We start from the raw sequence: 27,018 nt of genomic DNA on the forward strand, positions 1-27,018 counted from the left end.
CATTTAACACCAAGTCAGTCTTCTGGGAAGGTACTACTTGAATACCTGTCCACCTTTAATCTCTCAATACCCATTTTCCCATTCCCTCATTAAAACTAGGCAGCAGCCTTTATTCAAATCTTTGCTAGTCTGATAGGAGAAAGCTCCTACTCTAATGATGAGTAATAAGGTCATTTAGATTTCTTTATCATTTGCATCTATTGGTACATTGCTTATCCATGTTGTTTTCATTTTGGAGGAAGGTTTTCATATTTCCTTAATGAATTATGAGAACTTTTATATGTGGGGGATATTAATCTTTACTACATGTTTTTAAAATTTTTATTTTATTTTTTTGAGTTGGAGTCTCGCTCCGTTGCCCAGGCTGGAGTGCAGTGGCGCAATCTTGGCTCAGGTTCATGCCATTCTCCTGCCTCAGCCGCTCGAGTAGCTGGGACCACAGGTGCCCACCACCACGCCTGGCTAATTTTTTGTATTTTTAGTAGAGACGGGGTTTCACCGTGTTAGCCAGGATGGTCTTGATCTCCTGACCTCGTGATTCGCCCGCCTCAGCCTCCCAAAGTGCTGGGATTACAGGCGTGAGCCACCGTGCCTGGCCAAAAAATTTTATTTCTATGTTTTGCTTCTAAATGTAATTTACCTTTTTTTAGGTGAAAAAAGTTTATTTCGTAATACCTATCCTTTGTTACTCGTTTATCCTGAAATAGTTGCAATAGTATTCTTTTTTTTACTTTTTTTTTTTGGTCACCCAGGCTGGAGTGCAGTGCCGCGATCTTGGCTCACTGCAACCTTTACCTCCCAGGTTCAAGCGATTCTCCTGTCTTAGCCTCCCAAGAAGCTGGGATTAGCAGAGATGAGGTTTCACTATGTTGGCCAAGTTGGTCTGGAACTCCTTACCTGAACTGATCTGCCCACCTTGGCCTCCCAAAGTGTTGGGATTACAGGCGTGAGCCATTCATTGCACCTGGCATACAATAGTATTCTTAGAAATATCTTTCTTACCCAAGCTAGTATAATTACCTGTATTAGTTTTGGTTTTTTTACAGCTTAACTTTTGATCATTTTTCATTTTAAACCACCCATACCAACTCTGAAGAACAAGGAACAAGGTTGTAGAATTGCTGTGATGGCTTCTCCATAGCTCCTATTTTGTCATATCCTTCCCTCCCCCACATCCCTCATCTCTCTATTAAATAGAAGAATTTGAATTTCCAAGAGATAATTACATTTCTAATTTTTGATAAGAGTTAGCTTTTGTTTTGCCCTCTCCCTTTTTATTTTTTGAGATACGGTCTCACTATGTTCCCCAGATTGGAGTGCAATGGTGCCATCATGGCTTACTGCAGCCTTGACCTCCTCGGCTCAGTGGATCCTCCTGCCTTAGCCTCTGGAGTAGCTGGGACTACAGGTGGGTGCCACCACACCCAGCTGATGTTTGTTTCTGATCCTAGGAATCGGATGCACAAGGACATCAAGTGGCTGCCAGGTTCTCCCACGTTCTGCAGAAGGATGCCTTCCTTGTGTTCCGCTCCCTGTGCAAGCTGTCCATGAAACCCCTTGGTGAAGGCCCTCCAGACCCAAAGTAAGCAGACAGCAGTTCTTGGCCATCTTCAGTCCAATGATCCAGCAGCACATGGTACTGTGTTTCACACTTCCCTTGTTCCAAGAAGTTTCAGTGTCATGTCTCTTTGTCAGTGTAAGTGCAGGAACGGTTTTACAACTTTTCAGACTCATGCAGTCTCTAGAGTCCTTTCATATGGAATTGTCTCTGTATCCCCACCAACCAAGATTTTGCCCAGTTTTGCTTTTCTTGGCATATGAATGCTAAAAAAGTCTGTTTATTGAACACATAAAAAACACATTTTTACTAGCTAGTGGATTGAATCTCTTGATGTGGGGTGTGGAGGGACAGGATGCCTGCAAACCTCAGTTCCCTGTTCTGTTGGAAACCTCTGCTTCATCGATACAGATGTAAGCCCCAGATTCGACACAGGGAAGCCAAACATTTCTTTGTAGTAAACAAACTACTACAAGGATGTCAGCGCTGTGGAGTGAAGAAAGCAGAGACTTCAGAGCCAGAAAGAGCTGCATTTAGGATCTTGGATCCTCCACTTGAGAGCAGTTCCTTGGCTATATGACTTGCCAAGCCTCATCTGAAAAATGGGAATATGGAAAATCATCTTACAGGATTGATTAAATGAAATATTGGGGTTGTCCTGAGTATGGGGCCTTGTACTTTATAAATTATCTCTATTGTTCCTGTCATTAGTCATTAATAATAATCCTCAATTCATCTATTACTAATGCTGCTAATACTGTGATAGGTATTAGGAAAATAGGCTGGGTGCGGTGGCTCACGCCTATAATCCCAGCACTCTGGGAGGCCGAGGCGGGTGGATCACTTGAGGCCAGGAGTTCGAGACCAGCCTGGCCAACAAGATGAAACCCCACTTCTACTAAAAATACAAAAATTAGCTGGGTATGCTAGTACATGCCTGTAATCCCAGCCACTCGGGAAGCTGAGGCAAGAGAATCGCTTGAACCCAGGAGGCAGAGGTTGCAGTGAGCTGAGATCGTGTCACTGAACTCTAGCCTGGGCAACAGAGCAACAATAAATTTTAAAAAATAAAAATAGGCCGGGCGCAGTAGCTCACGCCTGTAATCCCAGCACTTTGGGAGGCCGAGGCGGGCGGATCATGAGGTCAAGAGATCGAGATCATCCTGGCCAACATGGTGAAGCCCCATCTCTACTAAAAATACAAAAAATTAGCCGGGGATGGTGGCAGGCGCCTGTAATCCCAGCTACTCTGGAGGCTGAGGCAGGAGAATCGCTTGAACCCAGGAGACGGAGGTTGCAGTGAGCCGAGATTTGCGCCATTGCACTCCAGCCTGGACAAAAAGAGCAAAACTCCGTCTCAAAAAAAAAAAATAAATAAATAAAATAAAATAAAATAAAAATAAGTGTTAAGAAAATAGTTCATGAAAATGTACCATTTCTTACCATACCTGAACTCCGGCCTGGGCAGTGGGGAGGGAGGGCTGTGAGGTAGGTGGATAAAGAGCGCCATCTTCATGGTGTGTGAAACAGGGTGAGCCAGGTGTCTCAGCCTCCCACAAGTGATGTAAAGTCATTGATTCTTGCAGTACAGTTGCAGAACTCGCTCTCCAGAATCAGTTGACACTTTGCTCCTGCTATATTCTCTACTTTGTGATGGAGAGAGACAAATAGGAGTTGGCAGCTCTTGTTCTCAAAGGGCCTGCAATTCCAGAAGGACCCAACTCATGCCATCTGCCCTCATTCTCCTGACATTTAGGTGCTATTAATTCTTTAAAATTCTGCTCATTGGTAAAGGAGCAAGGCCTTCTCAAGAAACATACTGTTTGACATTTTTTTCTTTTAGCACTGTTGTGGTTTTTCATTTTCTTTGCCAGATCCCATGAGCTGCGTTCCAAGGTGGTTTCCCTGCAGCTGCTCCTCTCTGTGTTGCAAAATGCTGGCCCCGTATTCAGGACTCACGAGATGTTCATCAATGCAATCAAGCAATATCTCTGTGTGGCCTTGTCCAAAAACGGCGTCTCTTCAGTGCCTGATGTCTTTGAGCTCTCTCTTGCCATTTTTCTTACTCTTCTTTCAAACTTTAAAATGCACTTGAAAATGCAGATAGAGGTACGGATTCCAAAGTTTTTTCATTTCATTATTTACTATTATTATTAGTCATTAATAATAATACTCAATATTGAGAATGCTGCTAATATTACACTAAGCATTAGGAAAATGGTTCGTGAAAATGTTTCATATCTTACCATCCTGGAACTCAGAAGTGGGCAGGGGCAGGGAGGGTAAATGGCATATTCATCGGCTGGCACCCCAGTAAATCATAACTTTTTGAATGAGTAAGAGAATATCTTTTTATAAAAAGTTACTGCCCCCAGGCTGGGCGCCGTGGTTCACGCCTGTAATCCCAGCACTTTGGGAAGCTGAGGCAGGCAGATCACGAGGTCAGGAGATCGAGACCATCCTGGCTAACATGGTGAAACCCCGTCTCTACTAAAAATACAAAAAATTAGCCAGGCGTGGTGGCAGGCGCCTGTAGTCCCAGCTACTCTGGAGGCTGAGGCAGGAGAATGGCATGAACCCGGGAGGCGGAGCTTGCAGTGAGCCAAGATTGCACCACTGTACTCCAGCCTGGGCAACAGGGCGAGACTCCATCTCAAAAAAAAAAGTTACTGCCCCCAGATCTTATGTGCCTTTCATTTTAACCAATATGGTCTGTCTGCTGGGCTCAGCCCCCTAAACATATCTGTTTGGTCTGTAAATTGTTTGAAATCATTTAGATTAGTCGCCAAATTAAGAAATCCTATTTTACATGAAAATCCAGATTTCTGGTTTCTCTCCAAAAAGTCACAGTATGGGTCCTGCATTTCCACTTGACAGCTCCCCAGTGGGCCCCACCCTGCCAGCCATCCCCACCAAGGCCAGGGTCCCGTTGCTGCCCAGCCAGGTGGGCACTCCACTCTTCTTCTGCCCAGGGTGCTTTACTTACTGCACGACTGGGTTGGCTGCTGAAGACTTTGGAGGTTTTGAGCCCTGGTTGAAACTGTTAATTAGTGTCCTCCTTTGTCTTTATGTCATATAGGTCTTTTTCAAAGAGATTTTCCTGAACATTTTAGAAACATCAACAAGTTCTTTTGAGCACAGGTGGATGGTCATTCAGACTCTGACGAGGATCTGTGCAGGTATTTCCACCTGGGGACACTCATCCACTGGACTTCTGATGCTTTAATTTGCCACAGCTCAGATTAAGACTTTTAACCCCTCCTTTTAGAGTTTTAAAGAAGGATTGGCAATAAAAGGCTAATTCTAACCTAGTCCTGCCCCACCTCTCCTTTTTTAGAGGATGACCAACTTAGGCTGGTTTGCCAAGGACTTCCTGGTTTTAGCACTAAAAGTCTTATGTCCCAGAAACCCCCTAATCTCGTCAAACTGGGACACTTGGTTACGTTACCTACAAGCTGAGTACTGTTAATCACAGGACCTAAGATACTGGTGCTGCCAATTTTTGATTGGGTGCTACAGTAAATGTGGATTTACCTTACACTATACAATTGTGTGGCCTCAAAGTAAGCATCCTGCTTGTCTGGCATCAAATGTAATTTTGTAAGAGTGACACAACTTTAAGAGGTGGGTAAGGCAATTGTTAACCCCTTCCTTGATGAGAAAATTGAGGCTTGGATGGGTGGAATGAACTGCCTGAGATTTCAATTTGCTCAGAAGCAGGCCTAAAAACAACCTCCTGTCTTCCAGCTTCCTAGTACTTCCAACATGTGTTTCCCGAGTGAGATGTGGCCACCGGAGTCTGTAGTTCACTGGGGAAATTTGTTGGCAAACATCTTGTTTGATAAGAAAACCTAACTGCTATTTGATCAGAATTTCTGATACTTGTATGTTATTTTCCAAGATGCCCAGTGTGTTGTGGATATTTATGTCAACTACGACTGTGATTTAAATGCTGCTAACATTTTTGAGCGCCTTGTAAATGATTTATCCAAAATTGCTCAGGGAAGAAGTGGACATGAGCTGGGAATGACACCTCTGCAGGTAAAAACACTGTGGACACTCAATTATATTAAAGTTTATTCATTCCAATAAACATTTATTGAGTGCCACCACATGCCAGGCACTGTCCTTGATACAGCAGTGAACAAAACAGGCATGCATATTCACACACTTCCTGCCATCATGAAACAACATTAAAGAAGTCAGTTCAGATGATCATAGGGGCTGCAGAGAAAAATAAAGCAGGGACGGCAGAGAGGAAGTGCTGAAGGTGGGGTGCTGTAATTCTTAATGGGGCCATTAGGGTAGTATCCCTTAGAAGGTGACCTTTGAGCTGAGACCCATAGGAAGCAAATTCATTCTCAGTCACCCTTCCAAAGATAGCGTGGAAAACAGGATCCCAGTCTGCAATAGGGGCAAAGGAGATTGGCTAGTAGCGGAATACCTCATTAGAGCACCTACAAAGAAAATAGGATGCTTAACTGTAGGTTTCTGAATGAACTGGTCAGAGGGTCTCCAAGCTCCCTGGAATTATGTGTAGAATTTTGGTATATGGGCATTTTTCCTAAAAGATGGTCATAGTTGTCATTAGAATCACAGAGATCTATGCTGTCCGAGATGCTGTTTCGAATCTAAAATATTTGCAAATTTTTTAGATGATCTGCAACTCATATTCAACTTGTTATTTAAGAATGCTATTTATTTTTGAAAATCAGTATTTTTATTTACTTAAAGGGTGAGCCTTAAAATTGAATGCATTTGTGGGTATTTAGGGGATACGTTGTATCCAGAGTCACTTACAGCATAATTCAAGGTTCTTTTCTCCTTTTTTTCAGTCACTGGTTGAGACCTTGTTATTTATTATTTGAGTGTGAAATTTTTTTTTTTTTTTTTTTTTTTTTTTGAGACAGAATCTCACTCTGTCACCCAGGCTGGAGTGCAGTGGCACGATCTCAGCTCACTGCAACCTCCGCCTCCCAGGTTCAAGTGATTCTCCTGCCTCAGCCTCCCGAGTGGCAGGGATTACAGGTGCCCGCCACCACACCCGGCTGATTTGAGATGGGGTTTCACCATATTGTCCAGGCTGGTCTTGAACTCCTTACCTCAGGTGGTCCACCCACTTCAGCCTCCCAAAGTGCTGGGATTACAGGCGTGAGCCACGGCGCCTGGCCAAGATCTTGTTATTTTTTTAAAAATAGAAAAATTTAAAATTTTTGTTTAATCACATAAGCAATGAATGAAAACTTCTTTTGAAAATCCAAATAACATTGTTCATTTTAGGAAAACACATACCCCATATTTTTGCTGCTGGGGTGTTTATAATGAGCACCTTTAGAGATGTCCAGGGCTTTTGCAATGTATCCTTGATACTTGTCACTTCTTAGCTCTGGGTTTGTTTCATTCTTAATAGCACTGACTGTCAGTGATTTCTTTCTTAGCCTCACTGGGGTCCCAGAAAGCCTCGTAGATGTCTGTTCTCTTCATTTTTCTGTTAAGTCTCTTTCCTGTGTGACTTCGTCCCTTAGGAGCTCAGCCTGAGGAAGAAAGGCCTGGAGTGCCTCGTGTCCATTCTCAAGTGCATGGTGGAGTGGAGCAAAGACCTGTATGTGAATCCCAACCACCAGACCAGCCTCGGTGAGACAGCATTGCTGCCACCCCCACCTCCATTCATAATAGGCTCCTACGACTGCTAGGAACAGTTGTCTTAGTATAGTTGTCTTAGAATTGAAAAAGCCTTTTTAGTTTGCTAAATACCTATATTATTTTGAAAGTCCTGCTTTTTATTGCATCTGGAGTTGTGTGAAGTTATGCTGTAACTTCATTGTTTCAAATACAGAGCCAGTTGCTCTAGTGCCTTTTTAGTAGTTGTTCATTCCCTCACTGATTCAAAGCATCACCTTTATGATATACCACATTTTCTTATGTATGTAAGTCTGTTTCTGGAGTTTTAATTTTTTTAAAGAGACAGAGTCTCTTTCCATTACCCGGGCTGGAATACAGTGTTGCAATCATAGCTCACTGCAGCCTTAAGCTCCTGGGCTCAAGCGATCCTCCCACCTCAGCCTCCCAAAGCTCTGGGATTACAGACGTGAGCCACTGTGCCTGGCCTTCTTTCTGGATTTTCTATTCTGTTCTGTTTATTTGTCTGTTTTAACACCAGTACCACACTTGTTTTTGGTATCTTGTAGGGCAAGTCCTCCTATTCATTGTTCTTTAACTTGTCTTGATCTTTTTTTGCCTTTTTTACTCTTTCATGTGAATTTTAGAATTAGCTCATCAAGGCTGGTCACGGCGGATCATGCCTGTAACCCCAGCACTTTGGGAGGTCGAGGGTGGTGGATCACGAGGTCAGGTGTTCAAGACCAGCCTGGCCAACATAGTGAAACCCTGTCTCTACTAAAAATACAAAAAATTAGCCGGGTGTGGTGGCAGGCGCCTGTAATCCCAGGTGCTCTGGAGGCTGAGGCAGGAGAACAGCTTGAACCTGTGAAGTGGAGGTTGCAGTGAGCCGAGATCGTGCCACTGCACTCCAGCCAGGGTGACAGTGCGAGACTCCATCTAAAAAAAAAAAGAATTAGCTCATCAAGTTTCATGAGGAAACAAGTTTTTAAGTAAAGTATCTGAATGATACTAAGGTTTCATGCTTATAATCCTTATAGTATTGACTTGTTGCTATTACAGGTTTGGGAAAGGGAGCCGTGCAGCCAGACCTAGCTCGGCTGTGTCTGTGTCCCACTTGCTTATTTGGCTTCCTTTACTTTTGTTTCTCCACAGGTCAGGAGAGGCTCACGGATCAGGAAATAGGGGATGGGAAAGGCCTTGACATGGCAAGACGGTGTAGTGTGACGTCCATGGAGTCCACAGTGTCCTCGGGGACCCAGACAACTGTTCAGGATGACCCTGAGCAATTTGAGGTCATCAAGCAACAAAAAGAAATCATTGAACACGGCATCGAGCTGTGAGTGGGGCTGCCGTTAACTAGCAGGGATTCTAGCAAAGCCATATTTTCTCTGGGAACCTGGAACTGATTCCTAAAAAGGAAATGCCTGTTTACAAAAGGCTGGTGCTGGCACTTGTAGCTAAGCCTGATTGAGCCAGGCAATCAGTAAATGAGCGTATGTGTGTGTGTCTGTGCACACAGAGAGAGAAAATTTTAATACCTTTGTGTGGTTGATGCAGCCTTTTTTCCCGCCTTTTCTAATGAAAATAATAAAACCAATTTAGAAAATACAGAAAAGTATAAAGTAAGAATGTAAAAATCACTCATAAAACTACTGCCTGAGATGGCCCGGCGCAGTGGCTCACGCCTGTAATCCCAGCACTTTAGGAGGCTGAGGCAGGTGGATCATGAGGTCAGGAGATCAAGACCATCCTGGCTAACACGATGAACCCCTGTCTCTACTAAAAATACAAAAAATTAGCTGGGCGTGGTGGCGGGTGCCTGTAGTCCCAGCTACTCGGGAGGCTGAGGCAGGAGAATGGCGTGAACCTGGGAGGCGGAGCTTGCAGTGAGCGGAGATTGCGCCACTGCACTCCAGCCTGGGTGACAGAGTGAGACTCCATCTCAACAACAACAAAAAATTACTGCCTGAGGGAATCACCATTGGTGCATTTTTTTCCAACTATATATTATATGAAAAATTTCAGCATACCAAAACATTACTGTTTGTCTTATTTGTTTTATTTTTTTAGGCATTTTATTTTATTTTATTTTATTTTATTTTATTTTATTTTATGTTGTTTTCTTATACTTTAAGTTCTAGGGTATGTGTGCACAACGTGCAGGTTTGTTACATAGGCATACATGTGCCATGTTGGTTTGCTGCACCCATTAACTCGTCATTTACATTAGGTATTACTCCTAATGCTATCCCTCCCCCTGCGCCCCACCCCACAGCAGGCCCCCCTGTGTGTGATATTCCCCGCCCTGTGTCTGAGTGTTCTCATTGTACGGTACCCACCTATGAGTGAAAACGTGGTGTTTGGTTTTCTGTCCTTGTGATAGTTTGCTCAGAATGATGGTTTCCAGCTTCATCCATGTCCCTGCAAAGGACATGAACTCATCCTTTCTTATGAGGCATAGTATTCCATGGTGTATATGTGCCACATTTTCTTAATCCAGTCTATAATTGATGGACATTTGGGTTGATTCCAAGTTTTTGCTACTGTGAATAGTGCCGCAATAAACATACGTGTGCATGTGTCTTTATAGTAGCATGATGTATAATCCTTTGGGTATATACCCAGTAATGGGATCGCTGAGTCAAATGCTATTTCTAGTTCTAGATCCTTAAGGAATCACCACACTGTCTTCCACAATGGTTGGACTAGTTTACATTCCCACCAACAGTATAAAAGCGTTCCTATTTCTCCACATCCTCTCCAGCATCTGTTGTTTCCTGACTTTTTAATGATCGCCATTCTAACTGGTGTGAGATGGTATCGCATTGTGGTTTGGATTTGCATTTCTCTTACGACCAGTGATGATGAGCATTTTTTCATGTGTCCGTTGGCTACATAAATGTCTTCTTTTGAGCAGTGTCTGTTCATATCCTTTGCCCACTTTTTGATGGGGTTGCTTGTTTTTTTCTTGTAAATTTGTTTAAGTTCTTTGTAGATTCTGGATATTAGCCCTTTGTCAGATGGGTAGATTGCAAAAATTTTCTCCCATTCTGTAGGTTGCCTGTTCACTCTGATGGTAGTTTCTTTTGCTGTGCAGAAGCTCTTTAGTTTAATTAGATCCCATTTGTCTATTTTGGCTTTTGTTGCCATTGCTTTTGGTGTTTTAGTCATGAAGTCCTTGCCCACGCCTATTTCCTGAATGGTATTGCCTAGGTTTTCTTCTAGAGTTTTTATGGTTTTAGGTCTAACATTTAAGTCTTTAATCCATCTTGAATTAATTTTTGTCTAAGGTATAAGGAAGGGATCCAGTTTCAGCTTTCTACATATGGCTAGCCAGTTTTCCCAGCACCATTTATTAAATAGGAAATCCTTTCCCCATTTCTTGTTTTTGTCAGGTTTGTCAAAGATCAGATGGTTGTAGATGTGTGGTGTTATTTCTGAGGACTCTGTGCTGTTCCATTGGTCTGTCTCTCTGTTTTGGTACCAGTACCATGCTGTTTTGGTTAGCCTTGTAGTATAGTTTGAAGTTAGGTAGTGTGATGCCTCTAGATTTGTTCTTTTTGCTTAGGATTGTCTTGGCAATGTGGGCTCTTTTTCGGTTCCAGATGAACTTTAAAGTAGTTTTTTCCAATTCTGTGAAGAAAGTCATTGGTAGCTTGATGGGGATGGCATTGAATCTGTAAATTACCTTGGGCAGTATGGCCATTTTCATGATATTGATTCTTCCTATCCATGAGCATGGAATGTTCTTCCATTTGTTTGTGTCCCCTGTTATTTCGTTGAACAGTGGTTTATAGTTCTCCTTGAAGAAGAGGTCCTTCACATCCCTTGTAAGTTGGATTCCTAGGTATTTTATTCTCTTTGTAGCAATTGTGAATGGGAGTTCACTCATGATTTGGCTCTCAGTTTGTCTCTTATTGGCGTAAAGGAATACTTGTGATTTTTGCACATTGATTTTATATTCTGAGACTTTGCTGAAGTTGCTTATCAGCTTAAGGAGATTTTGGGCTGAGACGATGGGGTTTTCTAAACATACAATCATGTCATCTGCAAACAGGGACAATTTGACTTCCTCTTTTCCTGATTGAATACGCTTTATTTCTTTCTCTTGCCTGATTGCCCTGGCCAGAACTCCCAACACTATGTTGAATGGGAGTGGTGAGAGACAGCATCCCTATCTTGTGCCAGTTTTCAAAGGGAATGCTTCCAGTTTTTGCCCATTCAGTATGATAATTGGCTGTGGGTTTGTCATAAATAGCTCTTATTATTTTGAGATATGTTCCGTCAGTACCTAGTTTATTTAGAGTTTTTAGCATGAAGGGCTGTTGAATTTTGTTGAAGGCCTTTTTTGCATCTATTGAGATAATCATGTGGTCTTTGTCATTGGTTCTGTTTATGTGATGGATTACGTTTATTGATTTGCGTATGTTGAACCAGCCTTGCTTCCCAGGGATGAAGCTGACTTGATCGTGGTGGATAAGCTTTTTGATGTGCTGCTGGATTCGGTTTGCCAGTATTTTATTGAGGATTTTCACATTGATGTTCATCAGGGATATTCGTCTAAAATTCTCTTTTTCTATTGTGTCTCTGCCAGGCTTTGGTATCAGGATGATGCTGGCCTCATAAAATGAGTTAGGGAGGATTCCCTCTTTTTCTATTGATTGGAATAGTTTCAGAAGGAATGGTACCAGCTCCTCTTTGTACCTCTGATAGGATTCGACTTTGAATCCTTCTAGTCCTGGACTTTTTTTGGTTGGTAGGCTATTAATTATTGCCTCAATTTCAGAGCCTGTTATTGGTCTATTCAGGGATTCAACTTCTTCCTGGTTTAGTCTTGGGAGGGTGTATGTGTCGAGGAATTTATCCATTGCTTCTAGATTTTCTAGTTTATTTGCGTAGAAGTGTTTATAGTATTTTCTGATGGTAATTTGTATTTCTGTGGGATCGGTGGTGATATCCCCTTTATCATTTTTTATTGTGTCTGTTTGATTCTTCTCTTTATTTTCTTCTTTATTAGTCTTGCTAGCAGTCTATCAATTTTGTTGATCTTTTTTAAAAAAACAGCTCCTGGATTCATTGATTTTTTTTTTGAAGGGTTTTTTATGTCTCTATCTCCTTCAGTTCTGCTCTGATCTTAGTTATTTCTTGCCTTCTGTTAGCTTTTGAATTTGTTTGTTCTTGCTTCTCTAGTTCTTTTAATTGTGATGTTAGTGTGTCAATTTTAGATCTTTCCTGCTTTCTCTTGTGGGCATTTAGTGCTATAAATTTCCCTCTACACACTGCTTTAAATGTGTCCCAGAGACTCTGGTACGTTGTTTCTTTGTTCTCATTGGTTTCAAATAACATCTTTATTTCTGCCTTAATTTCGTTATGTACCCAGTAGTCATTCAGGAGGAGGTTGTTCAGTTTCCATGTAGTTGTGTGGTTTTGAGTGAGTTTCTTAATCCTGAGTTCTAATTTGATTGCACTGTGGTCTGAGAGACAGTTTGTTGTGATTTCTGTTCTTTTGCATTTGCTGAGGAGTGCTTTACTTCCAACTATGTGGTCAATTTTGGAATAAGTGCAATGTGGTGCTGAGAAGAATGTATATTCTGTTGATTTGGGGTGGAGAGTTCTGTAGATGTCTATTAGGTCCACTTGGTGCAGAGCTGAGTTCAAGTTGTGGATATCCTTGTTAATCTTCTGTCTTGTTGATCTGTCTAATATTGACAGTGGGATGTTAAAGTGTCCCAGTATTTTTGTGTGGGAGTCTAAGTCTCTTTGTAGGTCTCTAAGGACTTGCTTTATGAATCTAGGTGCTCCCGTATTGGGTGCATATATATTTAGGATAGTTAGCTCTTCTTGTTGAATTGATCCCTTTACCATTATGTAATGGCCTTCTTTGTCTCTTTTGATCTTTGTTGGTTTAAAGTCTGTTTTATCAGAGACTAGGATTGCAACCCATGCTTTTTTTTGCTTTCCATTTGCTTGGTAGATCTTCCTCCATCCCTATATTTTGAGCCTGTGTGTGTCTCTGCATGTGAGATGGGTCTCCTGAATATAGCACACTGAGGTCTTGACTCTTTATCCAATTTGCCAGTCTGTGTCTTTTAATTGGGGCATTTATCCCCATTACATTTAAAGTTAATATTGTTATGTGTGAATTTGATCCTGTCATTATAATGTTAGCTGGTTATTTTGCCCGTTAGTTGATGCAGTTTCTTCCTAGCATCGATGGTCTTTACAATTTGGCATGGTTTTGCAGTGGCTTGTACCAGTTGTTCCTTTCTATGTTTAGTGCTTCCTTCAGGAGCTCTTGTAAGGCAGGCCTGGTGGTGACAAAATCTCTCAGCATTTGCTTGTCTGTAAAAGATTTTATTTCTCCTTCGCTTATGAAGTTTAGTTTGGCTGGATATGAAATTCTGGGTTGAAAGTTCTTTTCTTTAAGAATGTTGAATATTGGCCCTCACTCTCTTCTGGCTTGTAGAGTTTCTGCTGAGAGATCCGCTATTAGTCTGATGGGCTTCCCATAGTGGGTAACCCGACCTTTCTCTCTGGCTGCCCTTAACATTTTTTCCTTCATTTCAACCTTGGTGAATCTGACAATTATATGTCTTGGGGTTGCTCTTCTCTAGGAGTATCTTTGTGGTGTTCTCTGTATTTCCTGAATTTGAAAGTTGGCCTGCCTTGCTAGGTTGGGGAAGTTCTCCTGGATAATATCCTGCAGAGTGTTTTCCAACTTGGTTCCATTCTCCCTGTCACTTTCAGGTACACCAATCAAACGTAGATTTGGTCTTTTCACATAGTCCCATATTTCTTGGAGGCTTTGTTCGTTTCTTTTTATTCTTTTTTCTGTAAACTTCTCTTCTCACTTTATTTCATTAATTTGATCTTCAGTCACTGATACCCTTTCTTCCACTTGATCAAATCGGCTATTGAAGCTTGTGCATGCGTCATGTAGTTGTCATGCCATGGTTTTCAGCTCCACCAGGTCATTTAAGGTCTTCTCTACACTGTTTATTCTAGTTAGCCATTCGTCTAATCTTTTTTCAAGGTTCTTAGCTTCCTTGCGATGGGTTCGAACATCCTCCTTTAGCTTGGAGAAGTTTGTCATTACTGACTTTCTGAAGCCTACTTCTGTCAGCTTGTCAAAGTCATTTCCATCCAGCTTTGTTCTGTTGCTGGGGAGGAGCTGCAATCCTTTGGAGGAAAAGAGGCGCTCTGGTTTTTAGAATTTTCAGCTTTTCTGCTCTGGTGTCTCCCCATCTTTGTGGTTTTATCTATCTTTGGTCTTTGATGCTGGTGACCTACAGATGGGGTTTTGGTGTGGATGTCATTTTATTTGTTGATGTTGTTGCTATTCCTTTCTGTTTGTAGCTTTCCTTCTAACAGTCAGGTCCCTCAGCTGCAGGTCTGTGGGAGTTTGCTGGAGGTCCACTCCAGACCCTGTTTGCCTGGGTATCACCAGCAGAGGCTGCAGAACAGCAAATATTGCTGCCTGATCCTTCCTCTGGAAGCTTCGTCCCAGAGGGGCACCCGCCTGTATGAGGTGTCAGTCGGCCCTTTCTGGGAGGTGTCTCCCAGTTAGGCTACATGGGGGTCAGGGTCCCACTTGAGGAGGCAGGCTGTTCTCAGAGCTCAAACACCATGCTGGGAGAACCACTGCTGTCTTCAGAGCTGTCAGACAGGGATGTTTAAGTCTGCAGAAGTTTCTGCTGCCTTTTGTTCAGCTATGCCCTGCCCCCAGAGATAGGGTCTATAGAGGCAGCAGCCCTTGCAGAGCTGTGGTGGGCTCTGCCCAGTTTGAGCTTCGCCGGCACTTTGTTTACCTACTCAAGCCTCAGCAATGGCAGACACCCCTCCCCCTGCCAGGCTGCTGCCTCACAGGTCGATCTCAGACTGCTGAGCCAGCAGTGAGCAAGGCTCCGTGGGCGTGGGACCTGCTGAGCCAGGCACAGGATATAATCTCCTGGTGTGCCATTTGCTAAGACCATTGGAGAAGTGCAGTATTTGGGCGGGAGTGTCCTGATTTTCCAGGTACAGTCTGTCATGGCTTCCCTTGGCTAGGAATGGGAAATCCTCCGACCCCTTATGCTTCCCGGGTAAAGCGATGCCCCGCCCTGCTTCAGCTCACCCTACGTGGGCTGCACCCACTGTCCAACCAGTCCCAGTGAGATGAACCAGGTACCTCAGTTGGAAATGCAGAAATCACCGTCTTCTGCGTCGATCACACTGGGAGCTGCAGACCGGAGCTGTTCCTATTTGGCCATCTTGGGACGGAATCTTACTTGTTTTATTTATGTATACATTTTTCTGAACCATTTTGAAAGTAATTGGTAGCCATCATGAGACCTTAACTGAATCTCTTTGAAAAATAAAGGACATTCTCCCATATAACCACAGCACCATCATCACAATCATTGGCAAATCTTTATGTTTCTTTCCAGTCTTTTACACACATCAACACATACACAATCATATATTCCAACTTGTAAATGATTAGTTAACTTAGTAAGTTCAACTTAAGAGTTGAAATTACAGTACTCACTTATTAACTGACATGTTTGATCTTCTCATTTCTACTGCCGCCACTCCACCTCCCTCTAGTGTATTCTGCCCACAGCAGCTAAAGTAATCTTTTTAAAACATAAATCAAGTCTTACCACTCTCCTGCCTAAATCATTCCAGGTTTCCTGTTCTGCACCATGGCCTGACCCAGCCTCTGGCCTCCCTTGCTGATCTCATCTCCTGCCAATTCCCCTGAGTCACACAATGTATTTTCAGTCCCTTGAACACCTTCAGCTCTTTTTACCATGGTGCCTTCTGCTTGAAATTCTCTTGGCTCTTTTTCATCCATCAGACTTGGTAAAACATCTCTTACTCAAAGAGGCTTTCAGCAACTGCACTATCTAAACAGGTCCCAAGTTAAGTTCTGCCCTTGCCCCTATTTGTATCTTTCATGACGCTTGCCAGTTTGTGCTTACTCATGAATATCACCCTCCAGCTCAGGCCTGGTAAATAATAAGTTGAGTCCATACATTGGTTAGCTTCGCCTTCCTTTAGCAGGAAATAAAAAATGGGCTGGGCATGGTGGCTCATGCCCGTTATCCCAGCACGTTGGGAGGCTAAGGTGGGAGGATCACTTGGAGTTCCAGACCAGCCTGGTCAACACAGTGAGACCCTGTCTCTTAAAAAAAAAAAAAAAAGGAGAGAAAGAAAAAAATAAATACAAAATAACATGCTTAACTATGTATTTCTCTCTCAAGGAAATCCAAAAGTGGACAGTCTAAGGCTGCTACGGTGGCCCTTAAGGACATCAGAGATCCAGGCTCCTTTTATCTGTCTGCTTCACCATACTTAGCCAGAGAGGGTGGCCTCATGGTATAAGATGACTGCTGGAGTACCAGCCATCCCACAAACATTCTGGAGAAGAGGAGGGAAAGAACAAAAAGAGAAAAAAGCAGACTTCCCACCTGAGTCAGCTTTGTTTAAGGGTCCTTCCTAGAAGTACCCACACCACTTCTGCTCATATCTCACTGGCTAGAAGTTTATCACATGGCCATCCTTTATTTAAGGGAGGCAGGGAAATGTTCTTTTTATTCCACATGGCAGTGTGTCCAGCTAACACGTAGGGTTCTATTAGTGTTGGAGAAGGGGAGAGTGGATATGAGGTGACAATCAGCAGACTCTGACCAGGTATAGCTGGGTCAGAAATTGAAGGCGGAATTTAGAAAAGCTGCCAGGACAGACATGACCTTGCTAGCTTATACGTGATGGCATATTCATAGTATTCTATTATTATTTATCTCAAATACCAGCTTTTGCTATCCTCCAGATTTTGAAATAAGCAACTTGTGTCCCATCTCTGCTTGAAACAGGTTCAACAAGAAACCCAAGAGGGGGATCCAGTTTCTCCAGGAGCAGGGCATGCTGGGAACGTCAGTTGAAGACATAGCCCAATTCCTGCACCAGGAGGAGCGCCTGGATTCCGTAAGGCTTGGGGGTGTAGCACTTGCATGTGAGTTCTCTCAGGTGATTGTGAGCCCTTACCAGTTTTAACCTCGAGATTGTCTGGCCCTAAGTACATTGTCTGTTGTCCACCCCCTGGTTATACATTGTCTGTTGTCCACCCCCGGGTTACAGCAGTCCTGTGTATCCCGTTGGCTAGTGTTGCAGAAAGCTCTTTGATGGGAATAAACTAGCCTCCCAGCAGGTGGCTGCATATCTGCTGGAAGAGAGTCAGAGCTGGAAGTGTTCCTTGACTGCTAGAAAGTTCTTACGGCTGCCTGTCTGCAACTAACCTCCTTAGTGTGCCCCGTCATTCTCTCCATTTTAAGTCTCTTGTGCCCCCTCCTCTTCCTTCATCCATGCAGGACAGGCTGCTTCTGGAATGGCTAGGAATTCTGGAATGGGTGGGTGGGTGGGCAGGTCAGGGAGTTCCCTAGCTTTTTTTACCAGTCCAGCCTATTCTGGGCAGTTAGGGCCAGGCTATTCTGACTCCACCCTTTGGCTGCTGGCTTTTGCTGAGGGTTCGTATTTGACAATTTCTGGATATAAGTGAGTGTGTATGTTTCAGACCCAAGTAGGCGATTTTCTGGGAGATAGTGCAAGGTTCAACAAGGAGGTGATGTATGCCTACGTGGACCAACTTGACTTCTGTGAAAAAGAATTTGTCTCAGCCCTGCGGACATTCCTAGAAGGTTTCCGCCTACCTGGAGAAGCCCAAAAGATTGACCGATTAATGGAGAAGTTTGCCGCAAGATACATAGAATGCAACCAAGGGTGAGCGCCGATTTTGAGTGCCTTCCAGATCATCTGTTTGCCTGCCTCAGAACGCTAATTCTAATTTGGTTGGGGTTTAATCTTTGTATATCTGTGCCAAGCAACTGAAGCTTTTGTTTACCTTGTGCCAGGCACTATGCTAAGGGATTATTTCACATAAGACCTCACAGCAACCTGTTTATGTCCCTATTCTACAGACAAAAAGATTGAGGACCAGAGAGGTTAACTTGCCCAAGATCACACAGCTAAAGCCCATGCTGTTAGCAACTATAAAAGAGTAGTTTCATAAGTTGAGAGGAGACAATTGGGCACCTCTTCCCTAATCAAAAACAGTTCCCCTGATTTAATATATGGGGTAGATCTCAAGGATTTTGGTTTTTCTTTAATTACATACTGATGAGCAGGTTACAGAAATAGCTACATAACTAATAAAAACCACCAAAGTACATGATTTTATCTGGGGACCTTTTTTGATGGGCGGTTCGTGATTTTGTAAGAAGTGGAAATAGGAAGGGGAACAAACCATTATTAAATACCTCCTGTGTGTGGGCCTTGCCATGGGTTTTACATGCATTTAATTTAATTAATGGCAAGCCCAGGAATAGTATCCCTGTTTTACAGATGAGGAAATTGAGAATCTGAGAGATTGAGCAACCTGTCCAAAATTAATCAGCTAGTAAGGAGCAGAGCCAGGGTTGAATATGGATTTCTCTAACTCAGAAGCTCATGTTCGGGCTGGACGCAGTAGCTCTTGCCTGTAATCCCAGCACTTTGGGAGGCCGGGACGGGCAGATCACTTGGGGTCAGGAGTTCGAGACCAGCCTGGCCAATATGGTGAAACCCCGTCTCTTCCAAAAATACAAAAAAAAATTAGCTGGGTAATCCCAGCTGCTCAGAGGCTGAGGCAGGAGAATTGCTTCAACCTGGGAGGCAGAGGCTACAGTGAGCCGAGACCACACCACTGCACACCAGCCTGGATGACAGAGGCAGACTCTGTCTCAAAAAAAAAAAACTCATGTTCTCTCCACTGAACATTAAATTAGAAATATGTCTGAATATGCTGTGACCATGATGTGGAAATTGTTCAGTGGAAACTATTTTTTTTGAGACAGGGTCTTGCTCTCTTGCCCAGGTTGAAGTACAGTGGCGTGATCACAGATCACTGCAGCCTGGATCTCCTGGGCTCAATCAGTCCTCCCACCTCAGCCTCCTGAACTGCTGGGACTACAGGTGCATGCCACTGTGCCTGGCTAATTTTTTGTATAATATTTCTGCAGAGATAGAGTTTCACCGTGTTGCCCAGTCTGGTCTTGAACTCCTAGCCTCAAGGGATCCCCCTGCCTCAGCCTCCCAAAGTGGGGGATTTACAAATGTGAGCTACCACACCTGATTGAAACATTTTAATAACTGTTTTGCCTCTCAAGTCAACTTTGTTTTCATATTAATTGCTCCCAGTCCTCCAAGTATATGGCAGGCTGTCCCCAGGAGGTGGCAGGATTGGCAAAGGCAGCATATCATCATTTTAACCAAATGGACATTAGAAGTCTCTGTGAAGGCATAATTAGATGCTGTTTACTTTAAACGTATCTCCTATGTGGACCTGGGAGCCTTGGTCTGTTTTGCTCAGTCAGTAAATATGTGACCCAGTTTCATCTCATATTAAAAGACCTTCGTTATGTTCTTCAAAATTTCTACTGTTCCTGTTATGGACAGTTTGGACAGAACAGTTTCTAGCTTCAGCCTCATATCATATGAAGCTGTACATCCACATGTTGTCCTTCTCTTCTTGCCTAAGGCAAAAAAGTCAGACTTCACCAACATATTGTTTAGAACAACATAAATATTTTCCATGGTATTTCTACTATTAAATGTTATAATGGGTAATATAGACTATAAATAACAGCTAAACAGCAGTTTTAGTCGTCTTTATATCTCATGTCTAGCACAGTACATGGCACAAAATAGATGTTCTCAGGAACAGGACAAGGTGGGGGAGGCACTCAAGGTGCTTAGTGTGTGAAATATAGTGAGATGCCCTCTCTCAGGGTCAGCACCAAGTGTAAGGTCTCCTGATGTACTCACTTGCTTCACCCTAGTCTTGGCCCCAGATGCTTCTTAGAGTCTTTTTTAAAAAAATTATTTGAAATTGCTTTATTCAAAGAAGCCTCAATTTTTATTATTTATTTATTTTTGAGACAGTCTCACTCTGTCACCCAGGCTGGAGTGCAGTGTCACAATCTCAGCTCACTGCAACCTCCACCTCCCGGGTTCAGGCAATTCTCCTGCCTCAGTCTCCCGAGTAGCTGGGATTATGGGCACCCGCTGCCACGCCCAGCTAATTTTTGTATTTTTAGTAGAGATTGGGTTTCACCATGTTGGCCAGGCTGGTCTCGAACTCCTGACCTCAGGTGATCCACCCACCTCGGCCTTCCAAAGTGCTGGGATTACAGGCCTGAGCCACCACGCCCTGCCAAAGAAGCTAAAATTTGATACAGATTGTTAATGAGCTTTTTCTACACTCTGGGTTGCTAAGTCTTGTTCAGTGATGATGAAAGCGTAAAAACTCTTGCCTCATTTGGAATCAAGGGGAGTAGTCGGCTGCTTTTCTCGTGAAGTGTGTCTCTGTTAGCATTGTACCTTCCAAACTTCATCACCATGAATATTGATGTCTCGAATTTTTTTCTCCAGGCAAACTCTGTTTGCTAGTGCTGACACTGCTTATGTCCTAGCGTATTCGATTATTATGCTGACTACAGACTTGCACAGTCCTCAGGTAAAGCACTTTAATGATTTACATGTTGTATTAGCTAAATAAGTGGCTTTACTTGGGCAATTGGATGTTTTTTAAATGGCTTTTAATTTTTTTTAATTACAGGTAAAAAATAAAATGACGAAAGAGCAGTATATTAAAATGAATCGGGGTATCAATGATAGTAAAGATCTGCCAGAAGAGTATCTCTCAAGCATCTATGAAGAGATAGAAGGCAAGAAAATTGCAATGAAAGAAACAAAAGAGCTAACGATTGCAACCAAATCTACTAAGCAGAGTAAGGTCTAATGGCAAATTATTTCTTTTAGTTCTAATTTTTTAGTGTATCAGAATGCATGATTAAATACTCTGGTGATAAATTTAATGTGCATAGCTGGATATCTGAATAGGAAATGTGATTGAATTAATTATTGTGATTATGTTGGGACTTTTATAATGTCACTGTCTTGCTAGATTTCTGATGAGGAGCAAGAAGGAATTTAAAATTAGTAATCTGAGAACTAAATTACTCCCAAAAAGTGTTCTTTAAAACTTTTCTTTAATTCAGATTGTGCCCACCTTGATTAGAATTCTATTAGTTATGGCCCCTGGGAAGCTGTCAGTTTCACTGTTTGAGAAGCAGCAAAGGGTAGTGGTTTAGAGTGTGGCTCTAGAGCCACACTGCCTTAGATCAAGTCCCAGCTCCTCTACTTAGTAATTGTATGACCCTGGGCAAGTGACTTACCCCCTCTGCCTCATTTTTCCCATCTGTAAAATGGTAATAATAATATTTGTAATGGACTCACGAGATGGTTGGGAGGATTTAGGAGTTAATCATTGTGCATCTTTTGAAACAGTGCATGGCATGTAGCCAGCCCTCAGTGACTGCTAGCCACACCTGTCATGCTCTTACTTTACAGATGTAGCTAGTGAAAAGCAGCGACGGCTGCTGTACAACTTAGAGATGGAGCAAATGGCTAAAACAGCCAAAGCTCTGATGGAGGCTGTGAGCCATGCCAAAGCCCCGTTTACCAGTGCCACTCACCTGGACCACGTCCGGCCAATGTTCAAAGTGAGTATCCTGAGAACTTAGCAAGCATGTGGCTAAGCCTGATTCTGAAGCTGGCCAGCAAGAAGTACTCTTTCCACGCTAAAACTCTGGATGTTATTGAAATCTTCCTTCCATGTTAGCTGGTGTGGACGCCACTATTGGCAGCCTACAGCATCGGACTCCAGAACTGTGATGACACTGAAGTGGCCTCCTTGTGTTTGGAAGGCATCCGATGTGCAATCCGAATCGCCTGCATCTTTGGAATGCAGGTAGGTGTAAGTCAGCAACACTCCAGAGATACTGGTGGGTTGTGCTCTTTTAGATTTGGCAAAACTTAGAAATTATCAGAAATTTTCAGTTAATCAAGAGTCTTAGCAAGCTACTTACTTATGCCTACTGACAAGAAATCCATAGCTTTGTGATGACAGGTCGTTAGGGGCAAAAATGGAGATATGGATTAAAACTGTCTTTAAGAATGGGTAGGCTGGGCACAGTGGCTCACGCCTGTAATCCCAGCACTTTGGGAGGCCGAGGCAGGCAGATCACCTGAAGTCGGGAGTTCGAGACCAGCCTAACCAACATGGAGAAACCCCATCTCTACTAAAAATATAAAATTAGCTGGGTGTGGTGGTACATGCCTGTAATCCCAGCTACTCGGGAGGCTGAGGCAGGAGACCGGCTTGAACCCAGGAGGTGGAGGTTGCGGTGAGCCGAGATCACGCCATTTTACTCCAGCCTGGGTGACAAGAACGAAACTCCATCTCAAAGAAAATAATAATAATAATAATAATAATAATAATAATAATAATAATAGGTAGGGTCCAAGCTTCTTGACTGGATTTGACAAAGCAGACTTCCTGTTCATCTGCCTAACTTGCCTGCTTTGGTGCTTAAAAATACTATTTCCTTTTTAACATCAGTTTTTATTATAATTTCGCATATTTCCAACTCTTCCCTGGAGAAACAAGTAGTTCAATGCAATATGAATATGTCTGTAAACGTTTGAAACTTGAAAAGTTCAAGCAAATAAATGAAATGTAATTCTGAAACTGTTACGAAATTAGGAGGTTGGCAATCCCATGCATCACTTTGTAAGTCAGAAGTTGCACCCCATTTATTTTTAAAAACTCAATCTTCTGTTCCTATTCATTTTACAGTTAGACATTTTCTTTTATACCAAGACCACAAGCTTTGACGTTAGACCATCTAGGTTTCAAAACCCCACTCTGCCACCTCTCCAACCATGTGACATTGGCTCAGCTAACGTCTCTCTGAGACACCAATTCATTTCCTCATTTGTAAACTTGAGAAAACAGACCTGCCTGGCAGAATTGTTGCAGATGTCAATTTGTGTGACAGTCTTAGTATTCAACAGACATAGTGGAACATGGGACAGGTGAGTTTGACTGAAGTCAATTAGAAAGGAGAGAGCTGCTTCTCAAATATGTGACAGTGCATAGATACCTCTGCAAGATGTTCCAAAAGCAAGAGGGCATTAGCATGGAATAACTGTTGTGCTAATGTGCAGAAAGCCAGTCAATGTGCATACAAAAAGTATCAGAGAAGCCCAGTGTGCCAGCCCTGCAGATGTGAGAATGGCCACACTAAGGTTGGAGTCACAGTGTTCTCTCTTGGGTTTCTGTTACAGCTGGAACGAGATGCCTATGTTCAGGCTCTTGCTCGCTTCTCCCTGCTCACAGCCAGCTCCAGCATCACAGAAATGAAGCAGAAAAACATCGACACCATTAAGACGCTTATCACAGTGGCTCACACCGATGGCAACTACCTTGGGAATTCCTGGCATGAGGTACGTGTCTCTTTGAATTGCCTTTTCTCAGTTAGGATGACTCCTGGCTTCCTTTTATTCATTGTTGATCTCATTTGGTCAGTTCTGTTTTTCTTGAAGTCAAATCACTGTACCTCATGTATCTGGAAGTCACCCTCTCTGGGGCTGTGAAAGGCAGGGGCGAGTTCAGGCGCACCAGCTCACAGTGAGCACCCTTGCACCCAGCAGCCAGTGTCCCCCATGAAGTGTACTTCTGTTGTTGCAACTTTCTTTCCATATTACTGCCATTTTTTTTTTTTTAGTCCTTATGTACCTCTTGGGAGCTTGGGAGCTCCTGTGATCAATGTGTAATTTTAAGACAAAGCCAGGAGCCTGATTAGAAATGGTTGATAGTCACAATGAGCTGTTAGGGAGAGTGCCAGTGAATTCACATGTTTTTAAAACAGTATTCTAAGATTCTCACCCAAGGATATAGTTACTTATGTGTACAACAATGTATTTAAAAGGATATTTGTTGCAGTTTTAGTTGTTCTAGGGAAAAGGTTGGGTTAAAAAGAGCTAGATGTCCCAACAATATAAGAGATTGCTACTTTTTTTAAAAAGTATGGTACAGCATTTTTTAGAATGTTATGTGGCCATTTAAAATAATGTTGTGGGAAAAAAAGACAGGCAGATAGTATGTGCTCTCTGATGGAAGTACACAATACTACCTAAGAAATGTTCTAGCCCCAACTCAAATCTGAATTGATTCAAGCCTATATTGCCAGTTTACAGGAAATACAGTGGACAGAGAAGCATGTTAGATATGAAGGTGCAGCTTGGAAATTCTAGGTGTGACAGACCTGCAGAGCAGATGACCAGGTTTTTCAGCAAAAAAATTGCAAGAAAAATAAGGGAGGAGGGTTACCTATGAATTAAAAGAGATTTCAGAAAAGAAGATAAAAGATGATTTTAAAGACTATTGTGGGAAAATGGTCACAGTAAAATTACAAGTTGTTATAAGAGATTGTGAGGCATTGTCTCTCGTGGCAAAATACACAGAGAATGCAGTTTGAAAGGATAGACCAAAGCATTAACATTCTGTCTGAGAAATAGAATTATGGAAACTATTTTATTCTTTTTTTTCTTAATTTCTAATTTTTTCTGCCATCTACATGTATTACTTTTTTGTTTAGAGAGAAAACTGTGAGAGAATAGAGATGAGGCTGTGGAGAATGTAAAGGACAGTTTGACATAGAAAATTGCTGTCATCCTTCTTCCCCATGTGGACCACATGGCTCAGATTCAGAGTAAAGGCTCTAGAGCCTGGCAACTGGGGTCTGATTTGGGGCTCCACCTCTTCCTGCCTGGATGGCACAGGCAGGTTACTTAGTCACCGAGTCCCACCTTCTTCATCTCTACAATCTTCACAGGGTGGTTATGAAAATGAAGAGGGCTTGGGACTGTATTTGGCAAGTAATAAGAACTCAATAGTGTTACCTGCTGTCATCTCCGTGGCGTATGGCTTTGCTCCTCTTCACCAGCCTTTCCTCTCTCTGTCACAACTCTGAGTAGTCCATGTTAGAAATAACTGAGTTATGGCTGGGCACAGTGGCTCACACCTGTAATCCCAGCACTTTTGGAGGTTGAGGCAGAAGGATGGCTTGAGGCCAGGAGTTCCAGACCAGCCTGGGCAACATAGCAAGACCCCATATCTTTAAAAAAAATTATTTTTTTAATTAGCTAGGCATGGTGGTTCATGCCTGTAGTCCCAGCTACTCAGGAGGCTGAGGCAGCAGGATTGCTTGAGCCCAGGAGTTCAAGGCTGTAGTGAGCCTTGATTGCACCACTGTGCTCCAGCCTGGGCAACAGAGCAAGACCTCATCTCTAAAATAAAAAAATATATATTTTGAATTGTGTGCTTTTTAAAATCATTTCCTGCCTTCTAAGGAGCCATAATACGTAGAGAATCAATGAATAGTTGCTTTTTCTTCTAAAACATTTTTTTAGCCTGGGAGGTATTATCAATATGAGGTTCCTGCTGCCTGCCAAGTATATGGCAGAATCTAGAAATGTTAAAAATTAATTAGCTACCTCTGCGGTTGTCAGAAGCCCTGAGAAATCAGCTTGGAACTAATAAGCCCTTGACCTTTCAGTATTGGTGACGTACTTGAGATTCCAGCTGTCCCCAGCTTCTGCAAAAGGGAGGGCATTACTAGCTTACTAATAATAATTTAATAGTGTGTGAAGAAATCAGGGGATGATTCTCTTTGGTGGAATTAAGTCTATTTCTCAGTCAAGAAGAAAGCAATTTATAAGTAAAGATACTCGGCAGTGCTCAGTGGTATAGTGGAGTCCTGGACTCTGGGACTGAATTGTAAGGTCAGCGTAAAAAGCAACACTGAAGTTCAGTCAGAAGTTCCCATGAAAATTCCTTAGGGTTTCCCTGGAGGTCTATGTGCCATTCCTCGGTAAGTTTCATGTAGCCAGTGTTTCCTCTGACAGAAGTTGGGACCAGTTTCTGTTTCTACAGCTGAGCTTCAGGTAGGAGAGGGCCCGTGTGCAGATCTGCATTCTCAAGCACCAGAGGCACCCCTCAGGACCACGAGATCCAGCTTCATCTCCCACTGCATGCCTGATGTAGAGCATATTCTCATTCCTTCAGTTAAACCATTAACGATTGCCAACAACTTTAAGTGCCAGGGACTTAAGTGTTCAGCAGTGAACAAGACAGAGTTAATGCCCTCTTGGCACCTAAGGCAGGAAACAAACAAATAAATATATGGTATAATGCCAAAAAGTGGTAAGCACTAAGAAAAAAAAAGTATGAGCAGGACATGGTAATGGGAAGGTACGATCTCACAAGAAAGATCTCTTTGAGAGGGACACACATGTCTGAGCTGGGAATTGAAGGAGTGAGCCATGGGGAGACAGCATTCCAGGCATAAGGAACAGTGAGTGCCAAGGCCCTGAGGTGGGACAAGAGATGACAAGTTAAAGGAGCAACAGTGAGGCCAATGAGGCTGGTGTCTTGTCGTCTCACAAGGAGGGTGGAAAAAGGAGGTGGGGGTGACTAAATGATGTGCCTATTAAGTGACATGGTGGGAGGAATCCGCCGCCCCAGTCAAATGCTTTTTCTCTCTTTATTGAGAGCTTACTAAATTTGCATAAACATCTATATGGCCTAACTCCATTGAACCAACTTTTTTTTAATGACTAACTTAAGATTACAGTGCCCTTTTTCTAGCTGTAAGGTAGGAACTCATTTCTTCATGCCTTCTTTCTCTTAGATCTTGAAATGCATCAGCCAGCTGGAGCTTGCTCAGCTGATAGGAACCGGTGTGAAGACGCGCTACCTGTCTGGATCTGGGCGTGAAAGAGAAGGGAGCCTGAAGGGCCACACATTGGCAGGAGAAGAGTTCATGGGCCTTGGCCTTGGTAAGACACCAGGCCCCACAGCTAACAGTCACGGATTTGCAAGCTAACGGGGATGAAACCCTTCTTGTCTCATC

At 42.8% G+C, this 27,018-nt stretch overlaps 1 protein-coding gene across 7 annotated transcripts in view; it reads left to right on the forward strand.

Annotated features, from left to right (window-relative positions):
• ARFGEF2 (ADP ribosylation factor guanine nucleotide exchange factor 2) overlaps window positions 1–27,018 on the forward strand; it is a 113,414-nt gene that overhangs the window by 44,703 nt on the left and 41,693 nt on the right. For all 7 annotated transcript variants that reach the window (XR_010154276.1, XM_016938087.4, XM_016938086.3 and 4 more), the window contains 14 exons: window positions 1,452–1,582; window positions 3,433–3,667; window positions 4,638–4,737; window positions 5,460–5,599; window positions 7,084–7,192; window positions 8,333–8,516; window positions 17,038–17,149; window positions 17,736–17,941; window positions 20,630–20,714; window positions 20,817–20,988; window positions 21,611–21,762; window positions 21,882–22,010; window positions 23,390–23,548; window positions 26,797–26,944. Coding sequence is in view for 6 of the 7 variants with exons in the window: in XM_016938087.4 (XP_016793576.1) it covers window positions 1,452–1,582; window positions 3,433–3,667; window positions 4,638–4,737; window positions 5,460–5,599; window positions 7,084–7,192; window positions 8,333–8,516; window positions 17,038–17,149; window positions 17,736–17,941; window positions 20,630–20,714; window positions 20,817–20,988; window positions 21,611–21,762; window positions 21,882–22,010; window positions 23,390–23,548; window positions 26,797–26,944 (2,062 nt within the window). In the remaining variant the exon portion in view is untranslated. The remainder of the gene's footprint in view (window positions 1–1,451; window positions 1,583–3,432; window positions 3,668–4,637; window positions 4,738–5,459; window positions 5,600–7,083; window positions 7,193–8,332; window positions 8,517–17,037; window positions 17,150–17,735; window positions 17,942–20,629; window positions 20,715–20,816; window positions 20,989–21,610; window positions 21,763–21,881; window positions 22,011–23,389; window positions 23,549–26,796; window positions 26,945–27,018) is intronic.

This window comes from Pan troglodytes, chromosome 21 (assembly GCF_028858775.2).
Source record: "Pan troglodytes isolate AG18354 chromosome 21, NHGRI_mPanTro3-v2.0_pri, whole genome shotgun sequence".
NCBI lineage: Eukaryota > Metazoa > Chordata > Mammalia > Primates > Hominidae > Pan > Pan troglodytes.